This window comes from Peromyscus leucopus, chromosome 2 (genome assembly GCF_004664715.2).
Source record: "Peromyscus leucopus breed LL Stock chromosome 2, UCI_PerLeu_2.1, whole genome shotgun sequence".
Taxonomy (NCBI): domain Eukaryota; kingdom Metazoa; phylum Chordata; class Mammalia; order Rodentia; family Cricetidae; genus Peromyscus; species Peromyscus leucopus.
Window position 1 is genome coordinate 4,081,049 of NC_051064.1, and position 23,189 is coordinate 4,104,237.

The 23,189-nt window shown below is 36.0% G+C and overlaps 1 protein-coding gene across 2 annotated transcripts in view; it reads right to left on the reverse strand.

Annotated features, from left to right (window-relative positions):
- Nucleotides 1-23,189, reverse strand: part of Il7 (interleukin 7) — a 41,403-nt gene that overhangs the window by 3,593 nt on the left and 14,621 nt on the right. For both annotated transcript variants that reach the window (XM_028890417.2, XM_037202340.1), the window contains 2 exons: nt 1,285-1,365; nt 155-286 (listed from right to left, as the gene is read on the reverse strand). In XM_028890417.2, coding sequence (XP_028746250.1) covers nt 155-286; nt 1,285-1,365 — 213 coding nt within the window. The remainder of the gene's footprint in view (nt 1-154; nt 287-1,284; nt 1,366-23,189) is intronic.

The following is a 23,189-nucleotide window of genomic DNA, read 5'->3' on the forward strand; positions in this document are numbered from 1 at the left end:
CAGAGTGAGGTACTACATCTCTACTTGAAGTGGTCAGCAGCACTTACAGTGCTATCACAAGAGCGGTGACCACCAGGGAATGATTGCAGCCTACCCAGGAATGAGCATGCTTGGTTCACAGTCAGCATGCTTTTGGTTCACAACCCATGCTTACCTTGCTTGTGCAGTTCACCAGTGTTTGTGTGCCTTGGGAAACTGTTAGTAAGTGGATATTGAACTCTTCACTGATATTCATTTTCAGAAATTGCTTCAATTTACGAGCAGCACGATTTAGAAAAGCAGCTTCCTAAGAAAAGAATCCAAAAGGGCTGTGATAAGAAATTTTAGTTTCTCAATTAATATAAAGCTAGAGCCCTGTCTCTTAGTAAAACGCCACCTCCACCCCAGCTTTCACTTCTGGTTAATCACATGACTGACGAGTAACAGAATGAAACTGCTTGGCTCTGAGAAGACAGAGAACATGAAGTGCCTAGACTCTGGTTTAATGATTATCTGGCTTTGAAATAGCCGTTTCTCCAGTATGTACATGTGGCTTTATCATTTATGGGTGAATGCGTTACAAGACAATATACTTTTCACAGGGTAATCAAAGAAGAAGGCTGCTGGAAACATGAGTGAGGAAAGGTATGTGTGGTTTCTCTTGCTACCATTTTTGAAAATTAGAGTTCTGGAAGAATAGGTGATAGTAAAATAAAAAATTGAAGAGCCATGTAACCTAACACATAGGCTTTTTAGATAAATTAGTTAATAAGTTAATACATAAAAAGAATTTATGGTTTTGTGATACTGTGGTGTTAATAGCTACATGAGTTGTAGAAAGACTATTAAGGAATATCTCTGTTTCTTTGGGGGGAAATTACAAACTTTTGAAGATATTTTTTCATTGTAACTGACTAACTAAAGCTGATTTGGGCATAAACTTCAGCAAATACTAAAAAAAATTTCAAACTGTCTAAAACTAAATGGTGTGTGTGTGTGTACATGTTCAATCATTTAGCAAGATCTTTCCTTCATAAAATTTTTTTTCGGGGAGAGACATTTGTGCCTTTATATTTTTAGTATTTTCAAGATGAAAAACAGGAAAGTAGAAGAACAAATTATTATCTACTTTTTAATCTATTGAGGACAGGATGTTTGTAAAATTAACATATAATAGACTACAGTATAATATAATAGATGAATGAAAATCCTGTCATTAAGATAAAAAGATTATGGCATTAATTTAATTATCTAGCAAGTTTGTATAAAATCAATGTCATATGGCAAATTCCAAATTATTATTACCTTTGTATCATCACACGGATGTTTTTTAAAAAAGTTTGGTTCATTATTTGGGCAATTGTTTCCAGTTCCTGTCATTTTGTCCTGTAATAAATAATATAAAACAATATGGTTAATGCTGAGGATGTCTCTAACATATAGTCATAAAAGAACATTTTAATATCTGGCATACATATGAACACTTTAAGGAAAGTAAATTTGCCTAGCTCCACTTACTGGGCATCAAGAATAGTTTTCTTTACATGAAAACTAAGGAAATATGTACAGTATCACCTCAAATCAAATTCAGAATCTTTTAAGAACTAGTTGGACTAGCTCTGTCCAACAAACTGGCAATTCCAGGCGATCATACTTCTTGAAGACTTCAGACAATCGTAATCTGCTTGATATTGTGAGAGCAATAAGGAGAACAAGGGCCAGATTAGTAAAGGGCTTGTAATGTCCACCTACCACTCAGGAGTGTGCGTTGGTCTTATTACTCATACAAAGAACATGTGGTTTCCTGACTTTAAAATATATGTTTGACTGTTTTACCTGTAGGAAGTTGTGTCTGAATACATAATTGTTTAAAGATTCAGTACTTAGTGATGGCCATTCAAAGTTTTCTGCAAAACTCTGCATTGAAGCTAATTTAAGGGAATAGTGACGTTGTTTCCCGTGGCATTTGGCACATGGCCACTGCATCCTTTGAACATGGTAACTTCTTACCTTAGGAAAAGCATGCTTTTGGAGATGTATCTGTGCCAACCACATAGCATAACTCTAAACAATCACAGTTGTAAGACATATATTTCCTAAAACTATCATCTTATTATAGCTAAAGGTAGTAAAAAATTATTTGTCCACTAAGTCAGTTTTCTATCAACTTTTATTTAATCCCAAGAATGACATCAAATTGCATATACACTTTTCTTTGGTAAAACATACAAAATCTCATATGTAATATGTCAAATAATTAAATCCCTGGAACATTCTAGCAAATTTCATAACAATATTTGAAAATCCTTTTTGGTTAGAACAATGCTCTGGAAAACTAATAAAATTCAGTTTCATATGCCTGCAGAAGAGAATGTTGTACAGATTGACTTGTCACATGTTTGATCAAGAATTAACGAGGATGCTACTATACCTTTGACATGGGCAAATAAGATGTCAGAGTTGCCTTCTGAAGTTACTATTTATGCCTATCAAGAGCAGCTCTGAGTATGAATTCATAGTAAAAGAAAACAGTTCCTATCTCACAGTTTAGCAAGTATCAGCATAATAGATTCTTATAAGCATTTTGGTTCATTTAAACATTATTTTCGGTTTATTATAAATATGGAAAACCACGATAGAAGAGCAAAGACACTGTGAGCTATAGTTGGAATTGTTCCTAGAAAAGGTCTTTGATTTCATTAGGTTGTGCCTTTCAGATTTTTTTTCCTATTACTTATTTAACCCTCTTGTCTTAATTATTGTTCTGCTGCTGTGAAGAGACATTAGGATCAAGGCAACTCATATAAAAAAAAAAGTATCAACTGGGGGCTTGCTTAAAGTTTTAGAGGTTTTGTCCTTGACCATCATGGCAGGAAGCAGACAGACATGGCACTGAAGTAGTAGCTGACAGTTTTACATCCTGATCCATAAGCAGAGACTAGACCTGGCATGGGGCTTGAAACTTCAAAGCCCTCCCTCGCCTCTCCAACAATGCCACAGCTGCCAATCCTTCACAAATAGTTCCACTAACTAGTAACTAAACATTCAAGTCTATGAGCCAACTGGGGCCATTCTCATTCAAACCACCACATTCCACTCCCTGGTCCCCATAGGCTGGTAGCCATATCAGAATGTAAAGTGCATTCAGTCCAACTTCAAAAGTCTCCATAATCTTTCAGTCTCAAGACTAAAAATTCAAAGTCTCTTTGAGACTTAAGGCAATCCCTTAATTTTAGAACCCTGTAAAAGCAAAAATCAAAATGCCAATCACAAACTTCCAACATACAGTGGTACAAAATATACATTACCATTCCAAAAGGGAGGTACAGGAACATGTTAATGAAACACTGGACCAAAGCAAAACTGACACCTAGCAGGGCAGACTCCAAATTCTGTATCCCTCTGCCCAATGTCAAAGGGCTGAATAGATAGCTCTTCATATCTCCCACACCTTCCAACTTTGCTGACTGAAACGCACTTATCTTTCTTGGGCTGGTTCCACACACAGTGTCGCTTCTCTTCTTGGCAAATATCCTAGGCTGTAGATTCTCCAACATCTTAAGATCCTCATCACAATCCAGGCTTCACCTTCACAGCTTTACAGAATGGTCTCCCTGGGCCTCTGTGCAAGGACTCCCTTGCCACATGCCTCACCTCAACAGCTTTTCTCAACCATGGAGGGAGATTCCATAATCCCTTTCCTGTATTGTTCTTGATCTAAAGCCAGAAGAACTACTGCTTGCTGGAGTTGGAAACAGACTCTAAAGTCAGAAGTTCTCCTGCTTGCTAGAGTTGGAACCTGGTCCCTCCTTGAATTATATTTGCATAAGCCTTCCATTGTTCAGGCCAAGGAAATCCTTCAGACCTTTTCCTTTCACAGGTTGCAGGATTAGCTGGGACTTATCTTGCCCAGAGGTTACTGCTCCCTTTATTCCATTCAGCATCAGGCCTTTAAGCTTCTCATCTGATTGAGTGCCAGTACAAAATTTCTTGGTTCTCTTTTTCTCTTTAAGCTGTACATTTTGTATATCTCTTTGCGCTGCTTGCTCCTCTTCATTGTGGGTATGCATGAGTGATCACTAATAACCACTCGACACAGTCCATACTACGCTGTCTTGAAATCTCCTTGGCCAATAATATTATTACAAAATTCTTCAATTTAGCCTCTGGTGGATTTTTTTTTTGACAAGAGCAGAAAGCATTCATATTCTTTGCCAAAATATCACAAGAATGGTGTCTAGTGTAGTAGATGCCGTTTTCCTCCGAAACTCCTTGAGCAGTGCCTGCCTGCATAGTCCAAACTGCCCTCAGCACTACTGTCTTCCATGCTTGTACTAAGATGGCCCATCAAACCCCACTTAAATAGTCAACTGACTTTTCTTGTCCAAAGTGCCAACGTCATCCATATTTTTCCCAACAACAGCATGGTCAGGCCTGCCACACCTTTATTTGCAAACACTAATAATAGGACATACCTTCTATATCAGTTTTATTAATTATTTTGCTTTATGTGTGTTTTTCTACAAAATATTATATATGATTACTTAATGAGGCACTAATTTCCAGTTTATATTTTAGTCCTCATTTTCCCTTGAAAGTCCAAAGAGCTCACCATTTTTCCAATTTTCATTTCTCTGGTATTATACTAATTTTGTCATCTTTTATGTTAGTTTCTTAAAGAATGTTAAGAAGAAAATTGTTAGCATTTTCTCGTTGTTTGAATCTTAGAGGGTCCTTCAATAAAAATCCCAGAGCCAGATATCAGGGTGAAAGCTGAAAGATCAGAGAAGCAGAACAGCCAGCCATTAGTTCTTACCTTTATGAAATGCTCAGTCTAAAGAGAGTGAGTTCCTGTTTCCTCTACTTACATACCTTTCTCTGTCCTGCCATATTGCTTCCTAGAATTAAAGCCATGTGTGCTTCCCAAGCAAAGGCATGAGATCTCAAGTGCTGGGATTAAAGGTGTGTGCCACCACTGCCTGACCTCTATATCTAATCTAGTGGCTGGCTCTGTCCTCTGATCCTCAGGCCAGTACACAACATATCACCAAATTTTCTAATGCTTTTATAATTAATCTATTATTTATTTTGCATGTGCAGATGACAGAATACAGGTGTGTACTTACAATAGCACATGTATGGAAGATAGAGGACAACTCTGGAGAGTTCTTTCCTATCACCTTGTGAGACCCAGGGATTGAACTCATGTCTGTAGGCCAACACACAAATACTTTCACTACTAAGTCATCTCATTGGCCCTAATATTTTTATTTAAATTCTTTTTACTTTGCTTATATATTTTGTTCATTTCTTCATTTTTGCTGGAGTCATTAAATAGTACTTCTGACTTTCTAAGTGGAGGCTAAAGTTATTTTATTTTTCAGCTAATACTTAGCAGTGCCTCCCACCTCATGGGAAAATGGGTCCACTTCCCATGGTTGCTTTAGCAAATTATCAGAAACATGTTAGTTCAAAAAAATAAAAATGTACTCTGTTATATTCCTAGAGGTGAGAAATTTAAATCAAAGTATTGGCTGAAGGTTCTAAGTGAAGATCCATAATCTGGCTCTTCTATCTACTGCTGGTTTCGAGCATCCCTTATGTACCTGGCTTATGGCCACATCACCATAGACATCATGTATGTCTCTGGTCTCTCAGGTTTCTGTCTTTTAAGGACATTTACAATAGCAGAGCTCCTCTGATTTGTGCAGTATAATTTTCCCATGTCAAATCTTTGATTTAGTCACATTTCCAAGACTCTTTTACTATAAATTTCCAGGGACTAAAATTTGGTGTGTTTGGATGACATAATTTAACTTCCTACTGAGAAGTATGTTGTCTGCCCATAAATATTGGATTTGACCTAAAGATTGACTTTTCAGTAGTGGACATAAGCAGATTAGACCATAGTACAATTCACTCTATAAATTGGTCTCTTCTTATTTTTTCTATATAGGGACAAGCACCAGGAAGCAGCTGGTTCATTATCTATCATCACATAATAAATTTTAGTAAAGGTAGTATAAATAATAAAAATTTATCCTATGTAATTTCTGAAGTTAGAATTTGGGAGAGGCTTCTGGATCCACATCTGCCATGAAACACAGTTAAGATGATAGCCTTGTCCATAGTCATCATGTTTCAACTAAAACTTGAGTATTTACTCTTAGGGTGCTTTATTTATGATAGGAGCTCTCAAGGTTTTACCACAGAAGCCTTTATTCAGGCTTTCTTGAGTCCTTAAACCTAGTGTCTGGCTTTTCTTCATTGTTCCACACCCCAAAGAAAGAGGTTTTCTACCTTTTCTGATTCAGTTTTAGATGTCACACACTGTCTTTTCCGCCTTATTTCATTAGCTCATATGGGATCATTCAGTCCATTCTACCTTCAAGGGGAAAGAATTTGAACTCTATTTCAAAAGAAGTTTCAAAGATTTTGTACCCATATATAAAAACAGCCATATTCTTCCATCTCATGACTCAGAATGAATTGTTTGGAAAATGATGGATCATGGTGTGTATTTGTGAGTCTCAGGAATGAATGTTACATGTTTTTCTTACATAGTAAAAGTTACTGTTAGATATCAGTTAACTGGCCAAAAATAAGGGAGGTTAAAGATAAAGATAATCAACAGGCCAGCTATTCTGTTACCCAATTGTTGTATTTTCCCACCATAGAATAGTTCTCTTGCATTTCCTTTCTAGAATAGAATTTCAGCAGTGACTCCCAGTGATCACATGGCCTCTGAGCAAACCTGTGTGCATTTATTGCATTCACTGCTTCTAGTTAGTATTTAAGTGCCTATTTGCCGCTTCCTTGCATATGTTTTCTGAGATTGGTCCTCAAGACACAAAATACAGACAAAGAAATGGAAAACTCAATCTTAAGTTTGGTTCTAGTTTTTGAAAATTTGTTTTCTACAAAAACATTCTTAATTTCTGATTACCATCATTGCACTACAAATCTTAGTCCATCAAAAAGTCTCATGGGAGGCCGGGCGGTGGTGGCACATGCCTTTAATCCCAGCACTCGGGAAGCAGAGACAGGTGGATCTCTGTGAGTTTGAGGCCAGCCTGGGCTACCAAGTGAGTTCCAGGAAAGGCGCAAAGCTACACAGAGAAACCCTGTCTCGAAAAACCAAAAAAAAAAAAAAAAAGTCTCATGGGAAGGAGCTTATAAAATGTTGACCTGATATTCCCTGTATGAAATTTATAAAGTTGTATGTTGTTTACAGAATCCTGTTTCAATTGGTACACAACTTACAGCCTAGCAGGCTGTATTTTGAATTGGTATTTATTTGATAATTTAAATGAAAAGTCACTTATCCTTTACCAAATACTTGTACACCTACCTTATGCCATTTAGTAGTAGAGATACAACTGTAATAAAAATTACAAAAAAATTATATATGGTTCCTTTTCTCAATGTGTTATTGTTTGGTGGTAAAAACAGAATTTAATCTGATAGCCACCATTAATTAACAACTTGGTAATTGTGAAATTATGAAAGATAAATGGTATTACCCTAGTTGATTTTGTTGTTGTTAACATGTCAAAAGATATAGTTATCTGAGAAGAGGAAACCTCAGTTGAGAAAATGCCTCCATTATATATTGCCTATAGGGCTTGTCTGTAGGGCATTTTATTGATTAATGATTGATACAAAAGGTTCCAACCCTGGGCAGGTGGTCTTTGGGTTTATACAAAAGCAAACTGAGCAAGCCACAGGGAGAAAGCCAGAAATAAGCATTTCTCTAACATCTCTGCTTTGGTTCCTGTTTTCAGATTCCTGTTTTGAGTTTCTACCCTGATTTCCCTTTCTTGATAAACTATAACTGTGAACTGATGTAAACTTTTCTGCCTCAAGTTGCTTTAGGTCATGAAGTTTATCACAGCAATAGACAAGTGCTACACACATTGTACTTAGGAACTCCCATCAAGGCCTTGACTAGGATTGGGCATTTCAACTAAGTGCTGTACCAAAAGTTGCCTAAAGATAAAGAGACAGAAGGACTCAAAACCTAGAAAAGAGGGTTTATAATTAGCTCCCTCTGGAGTGAAAGTGGCATGGCAGTAGGTGGCTGAATAAAATTAATCAAAAGAAGGCAACATATCTGATAGATAAGAGATACAGCATCCTAAAAAATAGAAGGATGCTGGAAAAAGTCAGATTGTTGTTCAATATTAAGAGTGTGTAAAGAAACCTTTCTAAGTTCTACAAGTAAAACTCAACTATTGACTATATACCGGGTTGGGTTGGTAGGGGTCAAGTATGTATCTGGGCAAATATCAGATTTTTTTTTGTCATCTGTCATTGAATAATGGCTTACTAGTGTCTTAGCTAGTGTTTTAATTGCTGTAATTAAACACCATGACCAAAAGCACCTTGAGAAGAAAGGGTTTATGTCAATATACAGGTCCACATCATAGTCCATAACCCATTGAAGTAAGGGCAGGAACTCAAACAGGGCGAAAACTTGGAGAAAGGAAGGAACTGATGAAGAGACCATGGAGGACTGCTGCTTACTGGCTTGTTCAGTGTTCTTTCTTAGAACACCCTGCATATAATCCACAGTGGTCTGGGCCTTCCCACATAAAAAACTATTAGAAAATTGGCCACAAGCTTTCCCACAGGCCAATGTAATGGACAAAATCAATCAATTCAAATACTTTTTTCAAAAATGACTCTATTCTGTCAAGTTGTCATAAAATCAGCCAGTGCAATTGGATTTCCTGGTAGGAAAGAAATCATAGATATGGGAGGAGGGGGAGACTTGAATAATATTTAGGAAGTAAACTTAAGATGATTTTAAAATAAAAATTAAGAAAGACTGATAAATTAGGGATGATTCTTAGGTTTTCTGGCCTATGTAATAAAATATTCTGTCTGGAAATTTACTCGAATATGGAACAATAGAAAAGGTAGAATGAATCCAGTTATGTGTCTGAGATGATAAGTGATGCTCAAGCTGACTTTCAGAAACCCAAGAACAGATGTCAAACAGATAGGTACATAGTGAAGCTATAGATGTAAAGCTAAGAGAAGAAGTTGTTCTGATGTTGCAGTCTATATTGTAAATGCTAAATTAAAGGTCACATTGAGGCTTGTACACATATGTCCATAGAAGGAAAACTAAGCTAATATGGAGAAGATAGTGCTAAAAATAATCACGGAATAAATAAAAATAATATGCATTATAGTCAACCACGGATTTAGAAGTAGAAAACTGACAGAAAGTAAATTAAACCCAAAGTATCAAAGAAAATAAATGAACCTAGATGCACACTTCTCAAACTATACTGGCATACTAAATCCTAGAAAGTACAAAAATATATGTGTACTCAAGAAATATTTATCTTAACCAAGCAAAGCTGATTTAGCATTCAAATGCCAATTAATGTAATCAATCACATCATCGGACTAGTGAAAATTCTCATGATTGTATTAACATATGCAAAATAAATTTTTATTTATATAAAGTCTATTAGAAACTAAAAGGCTAGGGCTAAGAGAAATTTCCTCATTTTATGAGAGAGACATGAATATCTGTGATTTTTGGTCTGTAGCTATCCTAAAACCAACACCCTATGTGAAGGATGACTGTACTACCAAAAACAAGTGAAATTTGACATAAGTATATGTATTATCATTTTATTGTAACATCCCTAAAATGATATATTAAGGCCTATATCTAGAAAGGCATGAAGGAATGTTTTAAAAACTCAGACGATATCAAAGGAATAGAGGAGAGAGACATCCTATGTCCATATATAGAAAGACTGCTGAAAGTCAAAATGACTTGACAAATTCAATGTAATCCAAGTTAAAATCCCACTGAATTATTTTAAGAATTAGCAAAGTAATTCTACTGTTTTTATTGAGAAGAAGGACTCTTTGTCACAAACAATATTGAAGAACATAGTTCAAGAGCAGGTGTTGTATAGCCTGGAGACTCACTATAAAGGTGATCATCACTGTTCTGGGATATAGATGAAAGAGTAACAAGTAGGTGAATGGGATACTCTTGACACCTTTTAAGTAGACCTATTTGAAAATAGAGAGCTGATCTGTGGCAGAAGAGCAAAGGGAATAACTACAATATCACACTCTGACAAGTGGATTTGGGGACAAATAGATATAAACCCTTCTTACCCCAAAAGAAGTTGAAACAAATATTATACCTTTCAGAAATTTGACTCAAGTGAATCATGATGTAGTAGAAAATGCTAAACTAAAATCCTCCGAGATTATGACATAGGGGAAAACCTAGATCATTTGCATGCTGATATTTTTAAAGACAATAATTTTAAAAGTATGATCCTTTAAAAGTATGAAAGAAATAAGTGAAAGTGAAAACTCACCCAACTTTATAATTTTGCTTTGCAAAAAGAAACTGTCAAGAGAATGTGACAATCTAATGCAGACTGGGAAAAAAATTTCACAAGAAACATCAAATGAAGACCATCTTTAAATTTTTAAATAGAAGTCTTCAAACAACAGTAAGATAAAGAACAACCCATTCAAAAGGGAAAGAAAGCCCTGTGTCCTGAAAATACACCACACTAACGATGATATGTGGATGATGAAGCATATAAAGAGATATTCAACATCACATGTCACCAGGGAAAGGAAAAGAAAACAGTGAAATGCCACATCTCTCTCATGACTTTTGCAATATCTCAAACAGACCACACCAAACACTGGACAGGGTATGAAGCAATAAGAATTCTCAGTTATTGCCTGTGGGAATCCAAAATGGCACTTCCATTTTGGAAGACAGTTGGGCTGTTTATTTTATAAAATTAAGCAAACTTTTCTTTAACTCAGCAATCTTGATCCCCAGTATTTACCCAAAGGATTTGAAAGCATGCTCATATAAATGCTGCAAATAGACATTTAAGGTGGCTTTGTTATTTTCTCAATTGTGAAGCAATGAAAGTATTTCTCAGCAGGTAAGTGAATAACCAATGGCACTTCTAGACAATGGGATACTTTTTTACTGAAAAAAAAGGGGGGGGGTGTCAAACTACAGTAAGACCCGAGGGAAATTTACATCCATTTTGCTAATGAAAGAAGCATTTAAGAAAACCATTGATACAGTAAAACTCCATAACTTCCAGAGATCGGGACAATGAAACTTTTCTGTATGGCTCTATGATTTGGATATTTGATATTTGAAAAATCAATTCATCGTTTGATTCTTTTCACCAAAAAAAGAACTCTGAAGTAACGGTGATAATGATGTGCAGAATCCTAGATGGTAATAAATATATCATTATAATAGAATGTGTTGCTTTTAGAGCAGTTTTTCTGGAGGCCAGGGAGATATTGGAGCTCAAATCTTTTGGGTCAAATTTGGTTTTGTTGAAATTAACATTGGTCTTAAAAATAAATCTTATTATTTGAAAATGTTTCTACAAAAATTAAGTGAGGGGTGCAACTCCAAACCATTGACAAATGGCTGGTCATGACATCAAATGTCTATAATCTCGGCACCTGGTTAATGGACGTATGAAGAGTTAAGATCATCTTTAACTATATCTTTAGCACATTAGAGGCCAGCCTGGACTATATGAGACCATGTCTCAAAAAAATGTGTGAACAATAACCAAGGATGACATAATTAGCACTTTAAGGAAGTAAACAGACACACACATGCACGCACACACACACACACACTACACACACACACACACACACACACACACACACACACACACACGAGGTTAGTATTATTCAATTTGTCTAAAGCCCTGCAAAGATAGAATCTAGGCATTATAAATGATATTTTCTGAATATTTATTTTTGTAAGAAAACTTACAAGCAACCAAACCAGTAAATTTATATTTTAAAAAAAGTGTTAACCCTTTGTTTAGAAAATACCAAATGGTTATAGGAAAATGTCATTAGGAGTCATTTTATTGCTATGTTCTTTTGCAAAATAATAGTCTTTGTTTTTCCCCCATGCCCATGGTACATTTAGTCTTAAATTCTTGGGTGTCAAGTATGGGCTCCATCTCATGGAATGGGCCTTAATTCTAACCAGAAAGTAGTTGGTTGATCCCATAACATTTGTGCCACTATTGTACCATATTATACATTGCAGGTAGGGCACTGTTGTAAATAGCAGGGTTTATAGCTGGGTTGATGGTGACCTTTCTCCTCTAGTAGTGTGCAGAGTACCTTCCAGTGCCATGAATGCTTCTCACTAGAGACCAGGTCAACTTTGTAGAGTTTGATAGATATGTAAGTGTTGTCTTCAGCAATAGGGCCTTACTGCCAGTTTGTAGAGAGCAACCAATAAATAGCCTCGCTAATAGCCTGTGATGTTTGGGGGTTTCCATGGGCCCCTTTGTCCAATGATTCAACAAGATATTACCCATTCCTGACACTGGAAATTTTACTTGGTGGTGTAAGATATCTAGTTGGGACACTGTCTCCTGTTATTTGGTGACTCCATTTAGATTTTTTTATATATGCACACATTTTAGAGAACTACTCACAGCAGTAGGTTTCCATATGTTTTTTTCAAATGGCCTTTAGTGGTAGTTGTCCTTCCCATTTTCCTTCTTTATCCTTTTCTTCCACCCCTCCCCATTTAACCCTATTCTAACTTCACCCTTTCTTCTATAACAATATATTCTGTTTCTATGGGAGATCTTCTCCTGCCCCCTACTCCCTTACTAAGCACCTGACCTCAGTGGTTATTGTGACTCTAGCATGCATAACTATGTCTTAAAAGCTAACATCCACACATAAGGTAGCTTACAATGCTTATGCAGTATCCACTATGCTGTCTTTATATAAATGAACTTGATGCAAAAGTTTTAATCAATAATCTTAATAGAAGAGTTGTGAAGATAAATTCTATCAAAATATATCTAAATCTTAACATCACATATTGGTGATGCTTTTTGTTTATTTACCAATGCATACATTTACCTTAAAATATTTTATGTAATATAAAGTAATATTTTACAGCAATATTTGTCTTCATAATAAGATAAAATGCTAAAAAACAGGTTAAATTTTGACTAGTCCTTTGAAAGAACCTAATCCTAGATGGTTCTTAAATTTCAATATATGACTAATAGGAAAAGAGAACAGTGGAATCAGGAATTCCAGAATGAGAAAACAGAGTGAAGGCACTGTGGTCCAAAAACGTGTAGCTTGTTTGGGAAATAGCAAGCAATCCTGTTATTTTGTTATATTGTTAGAAAGACAGCAGTCAAGACAGGGTGAAAATTAGGGTGAGCAAACTGCAAAGAAAAGTGTCCAGATAGGGAATTAGCTCTGTGTTCTGGAACAACTAGTGGGAAGTTACTGCACCAGGCTGCGGCATGGTCTCAGCCCTGCATTATAATGACAAGCACTTGTTTAGGAAATATTCAGAAAGATCCAGAAATGCATTTCTGAAGATTGTATTTTCTCACTTTGCCTGAGAAGCAAATTCAGTGATGGGTAGACATGAATCATGGAAGGAATAGAGTAAGAAGAAGGGCAAATGCAGAAACAGGAGAAAGCTTGCTTGCAATAATTCTGCATTGTTGGATGTTTGCAACTGGGACAGTTGATTGAAGGCCCTGACTCCCACCTGGCAATGTCTTATCAAATATACAAGCATGCGTCAGTGTGGAACAGCCATTGTAAAGTAAATTATATGGCAATAAACTCCCAAATTGTTCTGTTTTCTGCAAAAAGAATATGGGATAAAACAAACATTTATGGGCTGAACCATGTTTAATATATTTAATATTTTGGATGACTCTTTACAAGTTCTCCTCAATGAACAACTTTTGCAAAGGTATATTTACAAATAACAGGAATTTGTAAAAACTAAGGCAATCTCTACGAAATCCTGTACCCTAAGTCTCTCCTTTAACTTCCCCATGCTTCTAAGTTAATGAAGACAGCTATCTGAGAACAGAAACTGCAGTCTTCCTGTTTGGACAGTATTTCCTTATAATGAACATGAATAATATTTTTGACACGCAAGAAACAAACTATACTTAATATACTAATTAAATACCCCCAAAATGTATCCTACTAAAATGTATGTATAAATTTTAATGTGTACTACATTGTAGTAAATAACAACAAAGTTATTTAGATAAACAAAATTGTAATTTTGTTAATCTCCCACTCCTTATGGCCAAGAGCAGGTCAAGGAAACCACAAGAAACCAATAGTTTCCATTCTGCTCATTTAGTTTATGCTCCTAAGGCAACCTGTTTTATAGTATGTATGTTGATTGCAGTTAAAACAATAGTAGAAATAGAAAAATAAATGTTTTAACAATTAGTATCTATGGAAATTTACTGTAGAGAACTCCAGGAGGAAAATGCAAAGACCATCCCCCACAAAAAGAACCTTCACAATACTGTTTCCCAAATATAGTGTTTCAGAATATCATCATGAAGGTGTCCCACCAAATACTTAGATAACAAACATTGAAATGGTTAGTTTTTGCTTATAAAAACACTGGTATATGCCGGGCAGTGGTGACGCACGCCTTTAATCCCAGCACTCGGGAGGCAGAGACAGGTGGATCTCTGTGAGTTCGAGGCCAGCCTGGGCTACCAAGTGAGATTCAGGAGAGGCGCAAAGTCACACAGAGAAACCCTGTCTCGAAAAACAAAACAAAACAAAACAAAAAAAACAAAACAAAACAAAACAAAACCCACTGGTATACAATTTATTTGATCAGATGGAGCATAAAAAGTCACTTGGTAAAACTGTCTAGAAATATTAATATTATTAAATGTGAAAGAAAAGGTCTCTCAAAAAGGCATCTCATAAATACTGGTTATTAAACTCTTGTACAAAATTATATCTATACCAGATAGATCCCTTTTGCATGGGGTGAATGAGTATTCTCTACTTGTGGGGTGCCTTCCTAGCTCGACTTCTAATGCAACTTCAATATACAATGTGCCGTTTATTACTTAGTGCTAGTTAAGTTGTAGTTATGTAAGACTGATGATAAGAAAGGATGTTGCAGGAATTATATGAGTCAACAATTGGCAGATTTCCTTGGATAACAACGTTCATGTCAAATGCAGACACACTGCATAGTTATTGGAAACCTGGTAACATAACCACCCACTCTTGATGTAGTGCCACAGACCATAAAGTTTGCATATATACTGCTCTAAGGATGTAGATTGGAATTTTAAGATTTATCTGCTTGGGTATCCCTCTCAAAGTCTTCAAAGTAGACTATAATTCTACATGAGTGCAGCAGAAAGAATATAGTAACATAAAGTTAATCATGCTATTGGAATTAAATAATTATATAATAAGAATAGACCCCAGATACTATGCAAACCAAATGTCTAATTAAAATGAGGAAAGTGAGACTCTGAAAGAATGAGATGATTTATTCAAAGTCAGATAGACAATGACAGAGCAGAATCTCCGATTTAAATGCTTCCTCCTCCAATGCAGTGTTCCTCTTCTAAGGCTGGGGTGACTTGGGGGAGCCTTTCTTTGAACATCTTGTGCAAAATGAAAAGGCTTGATAAGAACAGTGGCTTACACACACACACACACACACACACACACACACACACACACACACGTCCATGAAGTTTGGAATTCCACATGGTAACTCAAGGCCTACTTAGAAGTGGACATTCCATGATGGAGGCCAGCTACAGCTTAGGGCCTCATTGGAGTTCTGGGTAGTATTTTATCAAAAGAAATAATGGCTAACTAAAAATTTGAAGACAGAAGTTAATACAGACCAGTTTGTGAGTTCTATAAGATGCAAAATCATTTTGTATGTTTGTTAACAGAAATTTACTTGCTTGAGCCAAGCAACTTGGAGCCATTTTGAATATGACAGGGTTTTTTTTTTTTTATTTTCATCTGTTCTTAGGGGTGGGCCTATGACAGCAAATTTGGAAAGCATTGTTGCATATATTTTCTTTCTAAACTGAGTTGTATACTACCACTGCGAAACTCTTACCAAGTTCTAGGCACTGTTCCATCAGTCTTAATATATTAAATCACTCAATCCTTATATCAATTCAATGAAATATAGATGTTGATATTATCTTCATTTTATAAATTGAGAAATTTAGTCCAGAGAGATTAACTCATTTGTCCACTATCACATAACTTGAAAGTGTTCTGCATGTTGATGCAGGATCCATTATACCATGACATATGATACACCAGACATTGCTCTCTATAGTCATCATGGTGTACAGAAATTTTCTTCTCTTTAAATTACATTTCTCTGTCACAGTCCTTAATACCAGTGATGACCACTGAGTTAGTAACTTGTGCAAATGACCTGCATTAATAGAAAAACAGCTAAAGCACAGAAATTATCACTATGTGATCAAAAATGTTATACAATAACCAGTTTTCTGACTGAGACTCAACATTTTTAAGCATTTAAGAAAAATGATTGAAAGTAGCAAACAATGTTCAGATGTGGGTTTAAAACTAATAAAATTAATATAATTTTGATAAAATAGCTCTTACAGCGCAAGTATATTAACTATACCAGACTCATCAAAGGACTGGCAATAGGATACCTACAAGCCAAGTGTAGAGCAAACACGTCTTGGCAATAAAGGAGACGTGTGCAAAAGGAGTTGGAGGAAGCCTCCCTCACTAAGGTAGACTTCAGAATCCTGTTGTGGCTGTAGCATTCACTTTATGCTCCAACCTAGAAAAAGCCTTCTTTTCCAAAACCTCAGGGTGCTTAGGTCGTGCACTTCCACAACTCTTTTGGAGACATTTCCGTTAAGAATGTCATCTATTTAATAGTGTTTTCTGTATTGTACTTACTCCTTCCTACTGTAAGAACTCCATTTCTTTTTCATTTTTCAATTTTTGCATATTTTCTATAAAAATGTCAATATTGCCAATCACATATCCCCAAACTTTCAAAGGATACCTACTGCCGTTTGTCAGTTTTACTACAACTTTATGCTGATATACTGTAACCCGGTCTAGGTTCAAATGTAAATGTTGATATATCCTTTCTGTAGGCTCTCCCTGAGAGTTTCCTCCCAAGTATACAACATCTAATTATCCCATTCTGCAATTAAAATTATTCAATCTGTATTATTTAGTCTTACAAAATCCAGTTTCCTCACACTGGCATGTTTTAGCTTCCACATTTTGTACACATACTCAGATTTCCATCTGAGTTTTTGCCATAGGGGCGATTCATTTTTAGGTATAAGTATTGGGCAGCCAAGTCAGATTAGTTGGTACCTTCAACATTTTAAACTATAATCATTCCATTGTTTTGTAATTATTTCTTCAAGAGTCTTATCTCTCCTTCAAACTCTTTACTTCACAGGCTTCAGATTCAGGATGACAGACCATTCTTTTGTATAGTTGCATACATTATTTAACAGTTTATGTACAATCCATGAGAAGTATTTCATTAAAAACATAAAAGACTTCATTGCAGGTACAGGATTCCAGGCTTCACTGGAGCAGTCCTTGCTGATGTGGGACAACTCCCTTCTAGTTTTGCCTCCTTTTTATCTAGTCATTCTCCAGTGTCCTATTAAAATTGAAATTCCTTCCATTTCTGCAGTCCATTAAAAGTAGAACACATTATTCATCTCTCCTTTGGCAGATTACAATTAGTAAATGCTGTTTTACATTTAATTAAATGAACCATGAAAGAACTTAAGGTTTCCAAGAGGTCTGGAAAAACTGATTGAGACCCTATTTTTTGCATTTGAGGAGATGATAATCAATAATCAGTCTTAAGGTTAATATGCTGTAATAGCTGAATACTATGTCAAAGTGGCAACCAAATCAACAATTAAAAATATGCCAAATATGAACTTGTAATAATTACTACTATGCTTTACTTTATAACTGTTTATAACTACATGATCTTTATATATGGATTTAAACTCTGGATCATTCTGTGTGTGCTGTGGTGTGGGGTGTGTGTGTGTGTGTGTGTGTGTGTATGTGCACGATTACAAAGTGATTAGCCTAAGACCTTTCATATCTTAGCACAATGCTCTACCAGTGAGGTATATTCCTTTTGCCCTCCTAGGTTTATTTTAAGGATACAAAGTGCAGTCAAGTACCAGGTTGAATATATTTAAAGATTCTGGAAAGCAGAAGTGAGGTGATCACCAGTAGAAGAAATATTTCTAAAAAAAGTTGCCAAGTGAAGCAACACAGTCCAATTTGGTAGACTAAGCTATCACTCAGAATGAGAAGGGAGTGCTTTATTCTACAGCTTGGTCCAGTAACAATAAGCAACCTACTAGTCAGATTGCAAGGACGTAAGCCGACAGTTATGACAATTATTATACTCAATTAATATAAAGAATATGTAAAGAATATGAGTCATATAACTATTTTACACTGTGGCTGTTATGGTCTAAAGGTTTATGTGAACCCAGGCTCAATTGTTGAAATCTTTAATTCTCAGTGTGATGAGGTAGGGGCTCTGGAAGGCGATTATGTCACAAGAATAGAGCTGTCAAGAATGGAGTTAGCGCTCTAACAAAGAGACCTCAGAAAGCTCTCTTGTGCTCTTTCTACAGTGTGAAGCCATGCAAAGGCCAATGTGGGCAACCAGGAAAGGCTCTTACCATGCTGTTACCATTGTCTCCTTCCTATTGTATGTAAACCACCCAATCTTGTTACTTTGATATGGCCACGAGAAAGGACAGTCACTCCTGCATGTCAGTATCTTTATAATTTAAAAATGTTTGCATACTTTAGTGTAATATAGTAAAGTATACTCAGTGGTTAACTTAGTCAATAAACACTAGTTAAGAAGCATATTTGGTGGTGAAGATGCAGTGACTTACAAGACAGAATCTGCACTCACAAATAAATCAGTTCTGGACAGTTAGTAAGAGTCATGAGGAAAGAAAATTAATTGACAACATAACAGAGAGGAAAATTTCTGATAGTAGAAATAAGTGAATAAAGCTGGGCATGGTGGCCTTTAATCTCAGCACTTGAGAGGCAGAGGCAGGCAGATCTCTGTGAGTTGGAGGCCAGCCTGGTCTACAAATTGAGTTCCAGGACAGCCAGGGCTGTTACACAGAGAAACCCTGTCTCAAAAAAAAGGGGGGGGAAGAAGGAAAGAAGGAAGAAGGTAGAGAGGAAGGGAGGGACGGAGGGAGGGAGGGAAGGAGAAAAGGAAGGAAAGAAGGAAAGAAAGTTAATCAAGTGACTCCTATGGCAACCAACTGACGTGGCGCTGTACTTCTGCACTCATTCTCTTGCTTCATTGGATTTTGAGCACTGTCTTGAGCTGTTTCTCACTTTCTCACCTTTTCTTACTCCCCTCCTCTCTCAGATTTTATCTTACAGCAAAATGGAAAGAAAGTGCACCAGAATAGCTTCCCACACCATCACTCCTGTGCTCCCATCTAATGGTTTGTTTTCTGTTATAATGTGTCATGAGGTGTGGTGAACTGACTCCCGTGATGAGATACACGGTCTGTGGCCTGTAAGTTCACTCCCAAATGAGAATGTTCTTAAAGTCTTTCTGCCCATCGTGCTATTTATGGAGTGGAAATTGCTTCCTCCCTGGAAACTAGTTGTGTTCCAAAAGAGGTGAGGTTTAGAGAATTCAAATAAATACTGCCAGTCTTTATTTAATTGTATGAAATTATCTTTATTTTATGTTTTTAAACATTATGAAAACATTTTAGCTTTCTAGAAAAACTAGAGATTCACATATTCTCCTTCTCTGTGCCTAATTTTCCCAATTTTTAATGTCTTACATTAGTGAAACATCTCCACTATAGTTCACAAGCCAATGCTGAGTCATTACTGCCCACTTAATTTCAGAGAAACATTCCTTCACCCTTTGTGCTGCAAAGTTCTAGGAGCTTTCAAGTGTATATAAAGCATAAAATTTAATGAATACCCATTATCATCCTTTTCTTGAATAGCATGTACTGGTTGATATCAAATCCAGTAAAGCCCATGTTTTCTCCTTGATTATTTTCTGTGGCTTTTATGGTGTGTTTGTGGCACTTGTCCTATAGTCCATCTTATCTTAAGTTGGAGGGGAAATGTGTGATCTGCTTAGTTTTGTTGCATTGTTTCAAATAAAACGGATGTTCAATTGTTCAGTATATACTGTTGATTCCTCTAGACTTATAGTGAATCTTTAATTTATATAGTGTCAATTCACTGAGTTTTTATTCAGTGATACACTGGTTATTTAAAAAACTTTTGGTATTTTATAATCTTAAATCCAGTTACAAAGAATGGAGGTGAGGCTCAGCAATTGCATGCTTACTCCTTCTGCAGAAGGTCAAAGGTCAGTTCTCAGCGCTACGTCAGATGGCACGCAACCAACTGTAACTCAGCTACAGGGGCTCGAGCATCCTCTTCTCACCACAGGCACCAACATATATGTAGTACACATTGTCACACACACACTCACGCACGCGCACGCACACATACACACACACACTCACATGCACATAAATAAAAGTAAATCTTTTTTAAAAACTCAGTTTCAGGTATCACAAACAAACCTGACTGGTTTAGCTTGGATCTGCATTGATTCTACAGAAGTCAGGAAGAGGTAGATTAGTAATATGGAGTCTTTTTACTCATCATGGGCATTGTTTCCTTTTTTTCACTTTCCACTCTGATTATTAGTATTTCTTTTTTCCAAATAGTTTTGATGTTTTCCTTTCTAATTTTCTAAGTTGGAAGCTTGGGTTGGTCATTTCCTATGACTAATCTTTTTTAATGCATACAACCAATGCTCTAAATGCACTTACTGTGACCCACCATTATTTCAATGAAAATATTCATTTCATTCAATTCAAAAACTTTTAATTAATATGGAGACATCATGATAAATCCACACTATCTGAACTTGTTTAATCTCCTTTTGTTTTCTATCTGTCTTTCTGATTTTGTTCATTTCCAGCTTAATTATGTTTGATTTCATAGTATATTTCACATGGTTTTCACTTTTAAAAAAATTAAAATGTACTTTCTCTCCCCAAATATGTTCAGTTTTGATGAATGTCCCAATATGTAAGCTTGGGAAAAAAATGTTGTATGCTCTTATGTGCTGAAGTACATTATAAATGCAGTTAGTTTGGGGTGATTTATAGGGCCTTTTAGCTCAATGATATGTTTCTGATTTTGATTTTTCCCTTGGCTGAATCTGTCAATTAGCACTAAGAAAGTTAAAATATTTAAATAGTAAATTTATTTTTTTTCATGCAATTTATTATTTTTAATTTTATTATTACCATTTTCTAAAACTATAATGGTTTACAAAAAAATCCCATTTTTTTTCCTGAGGAAAGTCTAGGGATATTCTGTTGGGTTATAATTTAAAGTGTCATGTGAATAAAATCCAGGTGCTGGCCAGCCCTAAGCTCTTAAATAGAGGCTCAGGGAAGGATCTGCTTCCAGACTAATTCCATTTGTTAGCTCATTCACCTCATTCTAACTGTAGGTCAAGATTGAAGGCTTGGGGAAGGAGATACCTTCATGATGTTATACTTGTGATTCTGTCTGCTTGATTCAATCTTAGGCTGAGGTCTCCACTCTTCAGTGACAATAATCAGGGAGCTCTCTCTGGTCCTGTGAATGCCAGCATCCTTTCTAATGTAGCCTGCTTTAATCCAGCAGCATTTCTTCAGGTTCTCTCCTTGTTTGAAAATCACTGTCTCCCTCTTCTTTCACCAGCTGGACAAAGTGTCCTACTGTTAAGACCTTAAGTGATTATATGGCATATATGTGAATAAAATCTCTATCATAAGACTCAAATGTATGGTTCAAATGACAGGGGATTTGCTTCCGTGCCTGAATCCCTGGGTTCAATACTTAAAACAACAGCTGATTAAGTTAACTAAACAATGGACTCTTTTGTTATTGTATCATGGCAATTTTTATCCTTAACAATCATCATTGGCCTTGACTTAGCTCTATCTGAAATAAACACAGCCATTTCAACTTTTTCATTCTCCTTCCCTCTACTTTTAATCTATGGATTCATTTACTTTAAAAACAATTTTCTTGTAGACAACATATTGTTGAATCTTTCAAAAAGATACACTCAGATTTTTAAAAAGATCTGTTATATTTTTTAGTGTGTGTGTGTGTGTGTGTGTGTGTGTGTGTGTGTGTGTGTGTGTGTGTATCTGTGTCGGGGCATGTTTTTTGCGAGTACAGGCACCTACAGATGTTAGAAGAGAGCATCACTTCTATGGAGCAAGCTGGAATTAAAAGTACTTGTGAGCCATGGATGTTGGTGTTGGAATCCAAGCTTGGGTCCTCTGCAAGAACAGTATGTGCTCTTAACCACTGGTCATTTCTTCAGCCTGACTTTTTCTTTTAATTGGCATTTTTTAAAAACAATTAATTGTGAAACAAAAAAGACTTAGCTCTTGAAGGACAACTCACTTTCTTAAATTATGATGCATTCATTCATACTCTTTTTAAATTTTTTATTTATGTGCATTGGTGTTTTGCCTGCATGAGGATGTTGAGTACCCTGGAACTGGAGTTACAGACACCTGTGAGTTGCCATGTAGATACTGAGAACTGAAGCTGGGTCCTGTGAAAGAACCTGGATTCAGTGCTCTTAACTGCTGAGCCATCTCTCCAGCACCTCATACGTGTTCCTATATTTTCATATAAGAAATGTTTTATAATCTAGCCTAACTGAATATAATTTCATTTCTATTATGGCCAATTTATTTTTTTGTTAATTGCAAACATTTAAACAATATATTCAGAATTGTAATTTTTTCAAATTTATAATTTTTATGTATGTAGATATATAATGCATGGAGGCCAGAAGACAACTTTGTAGAATTGGCTCTCTTCTATCTTCATGTGAATCCCAGAAACTGAACTTAGGTTTCCAGGCTATTTTTTTCAGTGTTGAATAATTTTACCCAACAAGCTATCTTGGCATCCCTACTTAGACATACTTAAAGAAATAATTTATGATAATTTGACCTTTTGTTAGTTAGTCACTTCTGCTAATAAATCAATCAAATGCAAGGCTGAGCCCACAGCTAGAAAGAGTTGTTAAATACAATAGAGTACTGTGCTTAAGGAAGAACATTAGGAACAATAACTCAAATGTCAGAAAGTAGAAAGATGCACACCAGAGGTTGGGATATGAGGCAGGGCCCTGCTGTGGAAGCAGTCTGAGGGATCAGGAGATGACCTGTCCAGATCATTCACATGGGAAATCAGTATCATGA